General features: G+C 53.5%; 1 protein-coding gene across 1 annotated transcript; it reads left to right on the forward strand.

Annotated features, from left to right (window-relative positions):
- The first annotated feature begins 954 nt into the window (after positions 1-954).
- Positions 955-11300, forward strand: LOC138156252 (uncharacterized). Its single transcript, XM_069081457.1, has 9 exons — positions 955-1133; positions 1297-1436; positions 4749-4936; positions 5989-6045; positions 6364-6420; positions 6896-7129; positions 7403-7530; positions 7952-8120; positions 8716-11300. Exons 2-9 carry the CDS (start codon positions 1316-1318, stop codon positions 9811-9813), a joined length of 2052 nt encoding a protein of 683 aa, XP_068937558.1. The 5' UTR covers positions 955-1133; positions 1297-1315; the 3' UTR covers positions 9814-11300.
- Positions 11301-13185: the final 1885 nt, after the last annotated feature.

Raw genomic sequence — 13185 nt, forward strand, 5'->3', positions numbered from 1 at the left:
CAAAACATGGCACTCATCCCCTTCACCGCTAGGTTTGAGGAAGGAGTTTGCAAATACCGAGGTGAATGTGAAGGTGAAAAAAATGAAGTCCATTTTACAGATGAGCAAACTGAAGGACTGGGATCTGGAAAGGGGCTTACAGGCCTAGGGACCACACCTGCAGCGTCAGATCTAGGGTGCGTAGTCCTGTGATGGCCAGGTTTCCATATGGGGAATGAGAGTTATTGGAGAAAGCTTGCAGAGAGTGTGTGTGTGGTGATGGGGGGGGGGTCCCAGAATTTGGGTGCTGGAAGCAGCCACCCAAAGCTTCCCTGGAAGGCTGCCACTGAAAGGTGCATCCCTTAGCCAGCTGTTTCACTGTCCCAGGCCCAGCTGAACAAGTCTGATCAGGATTATTGCCAGGAAGAAATGGGATTCAGAGGCACCTATTTAGACAGGGCTGGTGGGCAGTGGAGAGGGCACTGGGCTGCCTGAGTTCCAATCCTCCTCACTAAACTCCAGTGGCTCATCCCATCAGCCCTGGGACCCCACCTCCCCAGCATCCGCTGAAGGGTCTGGCCAGGCCATAACCCCTCCTTTCCCACCTGGCTGCCCTAGTCTGGAGGCTCCCCCTGAGCCATGCCTTCCCCTTTCCCCCTCTCCCACCAGCTTCCTTTCTCTTTCCCAGCGTCTAGCACAGTGCTTGGGCACATGGTGGGTACTCAATGCCAGTTAATTTATTTGCCGGGGAAGGGGCATCAGCCCACCTGGAGGAGGGGGAGGGAAGAGGGCCAAAGATGGAGAGACCTCTCCCCTCCCCCCACCCCCCAAGTCCAGCCTGGATGCTCAGAGTGGGTGTAAGTAGTAGGGGAGGGACTTTCCCAGCCTCGAGGGTCCCGCGTATGCCTGAGCCAATGGGAGCCTCTCTTGCCTTCCCCAGTGGAGAGGGGGAGAGTCGCTATGCGCTTGCCCAGCTCCCCCACCCCCAGCCTCCCATCTCCATCCTCTGGCTGAGCGGTCCCTGGGAGTGGGAAGGGGAGGGGCGTACCTCTCGGAAGTTTTAGCCCCTCCTTTCACCCCCCTACACACCTGGCCCTCCCTTCGCCTCCTAGACTTCTGGACCAGTCGGTTCCGCTGGCCCGCGGCCAGGGCTGGTAAGTTCAGCGGACTCCAAGCTGCTATCCCATTTCCATCCATGTAGCCCTTAAAGCCCAGCTCACGCAGTGCTTTAGTGGACGAATCGGGACTCGAATTCAGAGCCCTGGCCTGGAGTCGAAGGGCAGAGGCTCAGGATCCGACCCTCTTCCTTCTCCACAGCCATCCCTGAGCCCCAGCCATGGACCGCAGAATCCTCGAAGTCCAAAAGTTCCTGGAGAGCGGGGCCCTGCCGGACCACCTGGTGACCGCTACACAGAAGCGCGACTTTCGCAGGCGGGCCCAGAACTTCTCCCTGGAAGGTGAGCGGGCAGGCTGCGGATTATCCGCCCGCGGCCCCGGGGCTGAGCCCAGACCCCTAGGCCTGGTCTCGGGCTTCGGGGCTTCCTGGGGGCGCCAGATCACAGACTGAGCTTTGGAAGGGCTTCGAGGCAGTCAGACCAAGCAGGCGTCGGAGGGAGGAGATGGGAATGGTTTGGGGAACAGCAGCCGGTCTGGCCTAGCTGGTTGTAGAATGTGTGAAAGCTGCCTCGAAAGGGAGACCGGAGGAGGCTTCGTAAGGGTTCTAAATACCTAAGAACACTGGGGAGCTACGAGGGGTTGTAGAGTAAGTGAGGGACATGGTCAGACTTGGGCTTTAGAAATAACCAAAGTTTTTCTGTGTGGAGAAATCAGTGAAGAGGGGAGCCTTCTCTCCTGAAGGCTTTTGTAACGGACTTGAAAGGGGGTGTGATGAAATCCTAGAAGAGGGTGATTCTGCTAAGAATGTGGAGCCAGAAACCCAGCAGACCCAGATTGGCAGCGGCCAAGCCAGGATGCAGCTCCTGTACTCTCAAGCACAAATTTCTGGGACTGAGAGAGGGCGGGGAGCTAGGTCTGCCCCTCCCCCTAGAGGATCTGGGTGGACCCTTATTTCATTTATATTCAGAGCTGGGAATGACCTCCGTCTCCTCGTACTGCCCTCCCCGCCCCCTCGTTTAACTGAGTATGTCCGGGTGTGTAGGTGGCTGGTCTGGTTCTTTTAAAAAGTGGATTCCCCTTTGGCCCCCCCAGCTGGCTTTCACGAGGCCTGAGCCCTGTCCTTCAATCTGGGGGCTCCTTGGAGGTCCCTTTCACCACCATTAGTATCCGAGAGTATTCACCTTCCTGGATGTTCCTGTCCAGGTTAGTGGGTCCCTTCACCTTGGGGGGGCTCCTAGCCCAGAATGGATACCATTGGGCATGTGACTGGGGATCCCTTCCATGTACAATATGGCTTAGATCAGGGATTCTTAAATAGGGATGCATGAACTAGGTAATGTTTTGACCACTGCATTTATTACTCGGAGAAGGGGTCCTGGTCCTCAAGTGCCCCCAAAGGGGGCCCCATGTAGCCCTACACAAAAAAGGCCACACTCTCCTGGCCTAGATGACAACAGGGTTCCCCCCGACTCTCAGTTCTGTAATGCGGATAAGGGGGTATGATGGATCTCTATTGGATCCTGGAGGTCTTAGGTACTGTGGGAGGATGGCTGGGGTTTGACCAATGGAGAGGGATCAGGGTGCACTGAGCTGAGTGAAGGGTGCTCTAGAGTGGGGAGAGGCTTGAGGCAGAGAGACCTGACTAGGTGGGAGCTGAGGGAATCTCCCCCTCTGAAGACACCGCCTCCCCGCGGCCATCTCTCCAACTTGGCCTCTCCCAAACTTCTGGAGTCTTCTTTCCTTCCCACCACTGGCACTTTCTGTGTCTCCCCTGCTTTCCCCTTGTTTTCTTCTCTTAGAGGTCTTTCACATAATAGAATCACTTTTTTATTCTCTCACCTAGCTGGAATTCCTCCTGCCCCTTCTCCCCCATCATTGCTCCTCCCTTTCCCAGCGCCCACCAGCTGGATGGGAGACCATCCCTCCCAGAGCCCACGTGTGCCCGCAGCAAGGCCCGAGGGGGACCTCCCTGACTTTATAAACCTCTGGGCTTCAGGTTCCCCATCTGGAAAAGGGGCATAATAATAGCGCCTCACTCCCCGTTGTTGTGAAGATGGAATTGGTTAACATATGTAAAGCGCTTGCGGAAGGCATTTAGGAAATGGGAGTTGCTATTCTCTCCTTCCCGGTCCCTAGTGCTACCCACCAGCCTTTGCATCTTCTCCCGTCGGAGCCTGGCACTTGGGACTCCCCAGGTACCCACGAGATGGAGGCCAGCCCTCCTGAGTGCCATGCCTCTCTGGCGCCGGGTCTGAGCAAGATTAACAAACAACAATTCTTGCTAGGGTTTTAGCATTTCATTTAAACCTTGAAGCTATCCCAGGTCAAAGGGGCTTTGGGTTTCCCCACCTAAGGAAATTGAGGCTCAGAGAGGTGGTAAAGGGACTGGAGTCACAAAGCAAGTGCATGAGGAGGCAAGATTTGAATTCAGGGCTTCCTGACTCTACAGAGCTGCCAAGGAAGCTTGCCAAGGCAATTCTTTCCCTCTCTATTTTCTCTGGGAGTTGACCCCTGCATTGTCCCCTCCCTCTTCAGTGTTCAGTCTCACTGAATCCTTGCCTGCTGCCTCTATGCCTAAATTTGCCCTGTCCTTAGGAAACCTTTATGCAAATGAAAGCCCTCTTCCTTTATTTCTTCTCCCTCACAGGCAAACCCATCCCCCAACTCTCCTCATGCTGGTGATCTGGCTTTCTGGTCTACCATTTGATTGAACCAGGGGTTCCCTTCCTACCTAGGCACTAAGAGTTTCTTAATTGCTATATATTAGGGAACCTAGATTGAGAGCCAAAGGGGCCATCTTCAACACTTGGTTTTACAGATGAGGAAACCGAGACCCAGGGAAGTCAAGTCACTTGTCCAGGGGGAACATGAGTAGTAAACATCAGAGGCTGGATTTGAATACTCCATCCCTCCTCCTGACTGAAGGCAGCTAGGGGAGCTGTAGTGCAGTGCTGGGCTCAGACACTAGCTATGTGAAACTGGTCAAGTCAAGTCACCCGTGTGCCTCAGTTTCCTCATCTGTAAAATGAGCTGGAGAAGAAAATGACAAACCCCTCTGATATCTCTGCCAACAAAACCCCGAATGGGGTCCCAGAGAGTCAGACAGATCTCAACAACAGCAGTGTCTCCCCAGTCTCATGATTTTGTGTGCTGTCTGGGGCTGTTTTCCCACCAGACAGGGGACTTTGTAGTATGAAGAGCTCTGGTACTCCCTGAATGACCACAGATGTATGGACTTAGAAGCAGAAGGAGCTTTGCATAGAAGTTACCAAGCCTGTTCATTGTTATCCTTATATAAGGAAAGTGAAGCCCATGAACTTGGCCAAGGTTCCCAGTGCAGGGACTGCATTTGAACTCAGGCACACAGGTCCTAATCTAGCAGTCTTTCTGGCACACAGGTGGAGTCATTATCCACCCCTCTGTCTGGATGAATGTGGGAGGGGTCACATTGAAGGCTGGAGCTGGCTGCCTTCCCCCTCAGACTGGGGGAGGGGCTGGAATCATCAGAGGTTACCTCCCTAAGGGAAGGGTCTGGGGTCAGGGTCATCCCCTTGAGGGGTGGGGAGGCTCTTGGAGACCTGATTGAGGCCGGACTCCTTCAGGAACCAATTCAGGACTCCTTCAGGAACCAATTCAGGGTGTCTTATCTGCAGGCGACAATCTGATGTTCATTCGTCCTGGCAAGAAGTTGCTGGTGGTGTTGGACCGGAAGCAGCGGCAGGAGCTGGTGAAACAGGCCCATGTCCCCTCCTCAGGCCTCCATTGCACTTTGCAGGAAACCAGAAAGAAGGTTTCTGTGTGCTACTATTGGCCCCACCTTGACCAAGATGTCACCAAGTGGGTCAGTTGAGAATGGGCCCCGGGGCTGGGCAGGGGCAGCTCCCAGGAAGGAGAGGCCCTGATAGACATGGACTCTCTTGTTTTCCTGGATGACCCTGGGAAAGCCACTTCATCTCCCCGAGCCTCAGTTTCCCCAACTGTAAAATGAGGGTTACTGTGGAACTTTGCAGCATTTCTCATTCTCTGGCTTTTGCATAAGGCTGTCCTCTTAGCTCTTAGCCTGGAAGCTTCCCTTTGTGATGGAGATAAGAACCCAATCCAGGAGGGTGGTGATTTTCCTCTTCCCTTCGGGGGGTCATTGTCATTCCATGGTAGCCACTGGTAGGCACTGTTCTGTCCTTTTAAACTGGGCACTCCCTTTTCCCTGCCTTGTGAAAATCCACTGTAAAAAGAGCTTAGCTCAGTGCCTGGCAGACTGTAGGCACTTACTAGATGCTTGCCTCCCTTCCCTTGCCATCGTGGCAAATACATTTTTGGGTTCACATAAGTCTACCCAAGGTTCTTCTTGGTGTTTGTTAGGTCCATTTGCCAATCCCCCAGACAAGGGTACCCACTTTGTTTCCCGGCCTCATTTATCACAAAAAGTGCTGCTATGAATATTTTGGTCCATATTGGGGCTCTCTTTTTTTTTTTAACCTTTCCTGAGGTTCATGCAAGCAATCCATTTTACAGAAGAGGGAAACTGAGGACCTGGAGAAGAGTCTTGCTCAAACTTCCCCTCACTGGGCTCCGGGTTCCCCACCTAGGGAGAGGCATCACACTATATCTCCACACTGCTTCATAGGGGGGGATCTTCCTCCTTGGGCCCCCTGGCTGGCATCACCTCAAGGGAGTGAGGGAGAGGATGGGGAGTGGGGAATGGGGGGAGGTCTTTGCCTTTAATCAGGGTAAACCTTAGCGGGATTCTCTTGTGAGGTTTCCCCCTTTCAGCCTGGTAAAGAATGTCAGAGTCCTGGCTGGCTGGCATTCCCAGGCTAGGGGAAGCTGGTAGTCAGGTATGGGAAGGTGTCTGAGCTTGGCCAGTCTCCAACGGTCTCATCCCTGACCCCACAGGTCAAGCAATGTAACTGCTTTCAGAAATCACGCCTGGAGAAGTCTCTGCCCATTCAGGTAACAGTCTCAGGGGAGTCGGGTGGACAGGGATTGCCAGCTTGGGCTTAGAGTCCAGCCAGTCCTCCCTGGGCTTCCTGACCCTCCCAAGCGATGGAGAGAACCTTGAACTTAGAGGCAGAATCTGGCTTTGAGGGCTTGTTCTGCCCCTTCTTAGCTGTGTGACCTTAGCCAAATCCCTGCTCTCTCTGGGCCTCAGTTTTCCCATCCATGAAAGCAGTGGGGGTGGGTTATCCTAAAAGAGTCTCTGCTCCCTGTGGGCCCTGCTGTGGTGGGGTCTGGGATGGATAGACAGATGGACAGTCCTCTTCTCCACAGAGTGTCCCCAAGAGCCATAGAAGCAAGGACCCACTGCCTGTGCTCCAGGTTGAAGAGGTGAGTAGGGAGGCTGGGAACAGAAAGGGGAGGGAATGAGTGTTAATGTAGTACTTCCTATGGGCCAGACACTGCTAAGCACTTTACTAATATTATCCCGTAAGAACTCTGGGAGCTAGGTGTTGTTATGATCCCCTATTCAGGGTTAAGGAAATTCAGGCAGATAAGGTTAAGTGACTTGCCCAGGGTCACACACTAATAAGTGTCTGAGCCTAGATTTGAACTTGGGTCTTCCTGACTCCAGGTCCAGTGGGGTCTCCCAGTGGCTCAGCTGATTGAGAGTTGGATCTGTCCATATAACTCATGAGCCAAGATATCAGGCTTCTACCATTTCCTCCAGTAAGGAGTGTTGGAAATCTTGGAAAGCTGGGGGCTGGGGCGAGCAGATTGCTCCCCTGCCCCAGGCCCGAGCTCCCAGAGCACTGGGCTTCCAAGGTGCTTTCCATGATGGCTGACCTGGGCTTCTTCCCCTCAGGTCACTCAAGCTTTTGAGCAGGTGGGCCTGGGCCTGGTGGGGCCCCTGGTGGAGACCTCCAGTGGCTTTCGCTTCATCCTTTTGTCTGTGGACGCTTACTCACGGTGGGTAGAGGCCTCCCCATTGAAGGAACAAAATCCGGTGGAAGTGGCCTGGGCCCTGATTCCCTTCCTTCTCCGATTTGGCCGCCCCCAGCTTCTGGTCACCACTCTGCGGGTTCCATTTGTGAGCCAGGTAAGGGCAGCTCCCCTCCATTTATAGATGGGTGGGGAGGGCTGGGGTGGGCTCCTTCCTCCCCCTTCTCTGTTGGGGGCCTGTCCTTGTCTCCTGAAACCCCCCAGGCTCCCCAGGTCAGCCTCAGTTCTCCATCTCCCCTCTGGTATTTCCCCTCCAAGAGTCCCCCTTAGCCCACCAGCTCCCTCTACCCCAGCGTCCATACCCCTCTCCTTCTAAGGCCACCTTTCCAGCCCTTGCGGCTCCTCTGCAATGACCTACAATTGCTTGCAGGTGAATCGGAGCCTCCGGCGCCAGCTCCAGGGCTTGGGGGTGCCCCTTGGCAAGCTAGACATCATCATGTCTGCGTTCCAGCCAAAGATTAATAGCATCTTGTCCTTGACCTCCAGCTCTATTAGGAGGTAAGGACTGACTGGCCCCATCCCCTGGCCCCACTAGACCTGCTGCCGGCAGAGACGCCAGGGAGGGAGGACTGGAGATTGTCCTTATCAGCTGTAAGGGGAAACTGAGTCCCAAGTGGCAGAGCTGGGGGTCCCAGGTGCTCTCCTGCCCCCTCACAATTAGGGGGAAGGAGGTTATGTTTGCAAGAGAAGATGGGGGCTGGCCTGGTCATGACCAGAGCCTGTCCTGGGAGGGGAAGGATGTCACTTGGAGAATGGCTGGGTAGAGTTATGGAGAGAGTCCTGGTCTGGGGGCAAGAAGGCTTTCCACCAACTGGGGACAAGTGACACAACACAGCAGTGCTGTTTGGCACTGGGGGGAGGGTCGATTCCCTGGGGCCTGGGTCTCTGCCCTGGCCAGATGACTCCTGCTTGCTTTCAGGACCCTGTGGAGCCTGGTGAAGGGAGATCTGGAGAAGTGGGATTGTGTCTTGGACAAAGCCCTGTTCTCCCTGAGGACAGCAGTGACCAAAAACAAGAGGAGAAGCCCCTTCCAGCTCCTTTATGGCCGCAAGCCCAGGGCCCCCCAGGACGTCCCCTCCCATTTTGATGTGAGTCTTGGCCCTCCCCCGCCCGCTCCCTGGCTGCAGGCTGCCTCTCTTGGCAGTTTCCCAGGTCCTGCTGACATTCAGTTCTCCCTCTCCTTGACCACTGCTTCTCCTGCCTGCTGTTAGCCCTTTCTGCTCCCCACCCTGGCAGCCCAAAAAAAGGACCCAGAGCCAGGATGTTAGGCCTTGAGGGGCTGGGACCAGGAGACCCTCAGGCCTCCCGGTGCCTCTGTGCCGCGGCGGGCTGGGCTCAGTCACATCTTATGCCACTGGGCCTCTTTCCTCGTCCCTGCAGTGGCAGGGCTGGACCTGACTTTGGCTCCCATGATCCCTGTGGAGATCCACAGATCTGAGGAGGGACCTTCCTGCCTCCAGCATCCCTTCCCTTCCCTTTACTTTGCAGCATTTTCTAGACTTCAGTCCAGCAATGAAGGGTTAGCAGGAGGGGCAATGGGCTGGAGGTTTGGATGCCTGGCTTGTCTCCTCCCTGACCAGTGGCTGTCCAGGTTTGCCCCGATGCCCCCCTCCCTTAGCTCCACTGTCTTGGGTAGGTTCTGGTCTTCCCTGTGACTCTCCTCCTTTTCTTATCTGCCCCCAGGTGGTTGCAGCAGACACTGTAGGTGACAGTGTAGGTGACAGCCGTGAAGATAAGGAACACACGGAGACAGCTGAAACCATGAAACACAGTTTGACGGATGCTGTGCCAAAACCCATAGGAAAATCTAAGGAAGAAAATTCGTGGGAGCCCCCAAAGCCACCAAGGCAAGAGCCCATGCTGGATGCCAGGCAGCAGCCCATGCTTGAGGCCAGGCAGCAGCCCATGTTGGAGCCCATGTCAGAGCCCAGGCAGCAGCCCATGCCGGAGGCCAGGCAGCAGCCCATGTTGGAGCCCATGCCGGAGCCCAGGCAGCAGCCCATGTTGGAGTCCATGCCAGAGGCCAGGCAGCAGCCCATGTTGGAGCCCATGCAGCAGCCCATGCCAGAGGTCAGGCAGCAGCCTATGCAACTGGAGCCCAGGCAGCAGCCCATGCCAGAGCCCATGCTGGAGCCCACGCAGCAGCCCATGCCAGAGGCCAGGCAGCAGCTCATGCAACTGGAGCCCACACAGCAATCCAGGCCAGAAACCATGGGGCTACTCATACATCAGCCCATGATGGAGCCCATAAATCAGCATATGTGGCAGCCTGTGCTGGGGTCCATCCACCAGCCTATTCAGCAGTCCATGATCCAGTCTACACACCAGCCCATTCACCCATCTATTCAGCAACCCATGACCCAGTCTGCATATCAGCTCATAACCCAGTCTACATATCAGCCCATGACCCAGTCTACATATCAGCCCATGATCCAGTCTACATATCAGCCCATGACCCAATCTATCCAGCAGCCCATGACCCTGTCTATCCAACAGCCAATGAGCCTGTCCATCCAGCAGCCAATAACCCAGACTATCCAGCAGCCAATGACCCAGTCTATCCAGCAGCCAATGCATCAGTCTATGCAGCAGCCCATGACCCAGCCTATCCAGCAGCCCATCATGGCAGAACCCATGCATCCACCCATGGTAAGGCTAGCAGAATGCCCTGTCGTGAGCAGCTGGGGCCAGCGGACAGCCCCCAGCCTGGACACCCCCTGGGAAAAGTGGGAGCCTGGTGGAGGAGCCTTTTGGACCCAGTGGAGGGAGCCTGGAAACTAGTGGGAGAAGCCAAGCAACACTCTTCCATCCCTAAATCCAATTAGATGCCCAATCCATGGGGGTGGATGGTCTTGGTAATGGACCACAATCCTCCATCCACAATGATCCCACAATGGTCTGGGTCTGGCCATGAGGATGGGGCTGTGAATTAGGACTTCCACACATCTTGGATACTCTGTTACCCCTGTGGCTGCATCCTTGGATTCATTTATGAGATTGCTGTGTGCCAGCTATTGGGGACAGACACAAGGACAAAAACAAGAAAGCCTCTGTCCTCAATGAACTTCTATTCCACTGGGGATAATGGGGGAAATACATGGTGCCATCAATAGACAAAAATCTATTAATTATCTTTTATGTTCTGGTCACTGTGCTATGTCATTGGAGATACAGAGGCCAGAAGTGAGGCAAACTCTGCTCTCAGATTATTGGGGAAACATGTTCGGATAGACAAGTGTCCCAAATGTCTTGGTGCAGTTTTATCCTATTAAAACTTTAAAATGTCAGCAAGACTTTTGGGATACCTTGTATAGCAGGGGATTATTGGATGTGGGGGGGGAGGGGGAGAGGGGAGTAGTGTTAAGGTGGAAAGCAGAAGACCAAGCAGAGACATCTGGGAGAACATGGCATGTGAAATAGAGGTGGGGAGGGAGAGTTTTCCAGACCGGAAGACAGCCTGGGCAAAAACTCGGAGCTGGAGTTGGGGATTATATCTGAACCAACAAGAAAGCCAGTTTGGACCCATATGTACAAAAATGTTTCTAGCAGCTCTTTTTGTGGTAGCAAAGAATTGGAAATTAAGGGGGTGCCCATCAATTGGGGAATGGCCGAACAAGCTGTGGTGTATGCGTGTTATGGAATACTATTGTGCTATAAGAAACGGGGAGCAAACGGTCTTCATATTTACCTGGAGAGGCTTAAAAGAACTGATGCTGAGTGAGAAGAGTAGAACCAGGAGGAATTTGTACACAATTACAGACACAACGTATGTGTGATGACCAGCTTTGATAAACTGGACTCTTCTCAGCAATGCAGTGATATAAGTCAATCCCAAAAGACTCATGATGGAGAGAAATATGTGCATCCAGAGAAAGAACTAGAAAGAACTGAGTTTATATCCAGATGGAAGCAAAATACCTGATCTTTTTCCTTTTCTTGTTTGGTTTTATGTCCTCTTTACCATTTTTCATTCCATCCGATACAATCCGTCCTTATAACCTGACTAATGTATAATGTGAAAGTATTTACAGATCCTATACTTGACTGTATGCCGCCATGGGGCGGGGGACAGAATGTGAAACTCAAGGAATTGTGGGATTGAATCCTGTAAACAAATTAATTTAAAAAGGAAAGCAAGCCAGTTTGGGGCTGGAAAGGTAGGTTAGCTCCAGGTTGTAAAGGGTTTAAGATTGACTGATTTCTGGGAGTCATGGAAGTTGCTGTAGTAATAGCAGATACTCAGATCAATAAAACTTGGGATCAGGAAAGCTTTCCTATAGGAGATGTGTTAAGTGCCGATATACCATGGGCTGGAGCTTTGGATGCCTGGCTTTTCAATTGATGTCTCCTCTCTGACCAGTGGCTGTCCAGCTTTGCCCTGACACCCTCTTCCCTTAGCCCCACCCTCTGCTCTTGTGTTAAATGTTTTACAGCTACCGGTTCATTTTTATCTTCACAAAGTCTAGAAGAAAACAAAGACTTAGGAGGTGAGGGTGAATTGGAAGAAAGTTCTGAGCATGCCAGATAGAGCCTCTGTAGAGACTAGAGGGAGATTATCCAATCCAGGGGAAAGGGCAGAGCAGGTCACTTTGACTGGAATGGAGGGTTTGGACAGAGGGGACAAAAATGGGTTAGGTAAGGTAGGCTGGGGCCAGCTGGGAAAGACATTCAACCTGAGGAATGTGCCTTTCACCCCAGAATTTGGAACTAGGGGAGCAGTGGAGTCCTAGTGATTAAGACATGTGGAGAAAGGTTTAGAGGCTGGAGGCAAGGAGGCTGTTGTAATAGCCCTAAGACTTGACCTTTCTGAGGAGGACCAGTGACATCGCAGCGTGTTGGATTTAAGTGAGGCAGACACAAGCGTCAGCCTCACTCCCTGAGCATTGGGGTTCAGCGGCAGGACAAAAATCAAGCTGATTGGCCGTGGCCTGGGATGCAGTGGATGACCGTGGTGCCTACCATCATCATCTTTAGCCACCTTCCTTGCCTTGGAACAAACTGTTCTCCAGCCATTCTGCCGGGGGAAGGCTTCCCACAGCTGAGTTCCTGAATTGTACAACTTCACAGGGCCTGTTTCATGGGGAAGGGGATTCACATAACTCCCTGATGAGTTTGAAGCTTCTCACTGACCCTCAACCTGGGGTTTAGCCTGTGGTGGCCCCTGTGGCTTCTTGGAATTACAAGTGACAGTTGGGTGGCAGGTGGGCACCAAAAAGGCCTTGGCAAATCCTCCTGCCAGCCCAGACTTAATTTAGGCTTGAGCTGGTGTCACTGGGTGAAGGGGGAAAGATGGAGAGGTCCAGTGGGCACCCAGCAACAGACTGGATGTGGGGGAGACATGGTGGGTTCATGGAGGACTTAGGGCCTGGGAAGCTGGAAGAAAACGGGATCCATAGAAATTGGTTAGGAGGGGGAAAGAAGGTGAGATATTCAACAAGTATGACATCCACTGAGACAACCCAGTGCTCTGGGCAAACTTGGTAGTAGGAATCTTTGCACCAACACATCTGTGCATCACGGTCTCCAAAGCAGAGATAATTGTTCATCTCTTGGGCCAGAGGACCTGCATTTCTGTTCTCTCTGGACCTGCCATGTAATTTCTCTATCAAGTGGGATGGGTCCTGAGGTCTCTTCTGGGTCTGGATCGTAGGAAACCTCAGGGGAATTGGCTGATAGCAGCCCGGGCCGGGCATGGGGGGAGCAGAGCACTGTTACCATCTGGGGTGGACTTGGAGGGAGTGGTTTCACTTGACTGGGGCCATAAGAAGCCAGATTGTCTGCAAAGACTGATCAGTGAGTGGGAGTGGAGGCCCTGAAAGGGCCGCAGTTTGGGGAGTTTGGCTGTGAAGGGAGGGAGGAGAGATTGGAAGCTGATAGCTTGAGAGAGTAGGGCTGAGTCATGTGTAACTTCTGAAGCTGAGGGGACTGGAGAATTTGTTGGTGGCAGGGAGGGTGGAGCCCGGAGAGGGGGTGGGGCCTGGAGAGGGCACCATCCAAGGGGCCAGGGGGGGTCCTTGAGAGGGGAAGATGGGACCAGATAAAAACCTTGACCTGAATGGGGGAGGGCCAGCGAGAGGAGAGGCGAGATGAACTGGGTTTGGGGAAAGCAAACAAGCACGGAAGGAAGACCTTATTTTGTAAAAAGACCAGGCC

The sequence above is a fragment of the Petaurus breviceps genome, unplaced genomic scaffold, assembly GCF_028583685.1.
Source record: "Petaurus breviceps papuanus isolate PSGF00001 unplaced genomic scaffold, PetGlider_PUasm1.0 99, whole genome shotgun sequence".
Taxonomy (NCBI): Eukaryota; Metazoa; Chordata; class Mammalia; order Diprotodontia; family Petauridae; genus Petaurus; species Petaurus breviceps.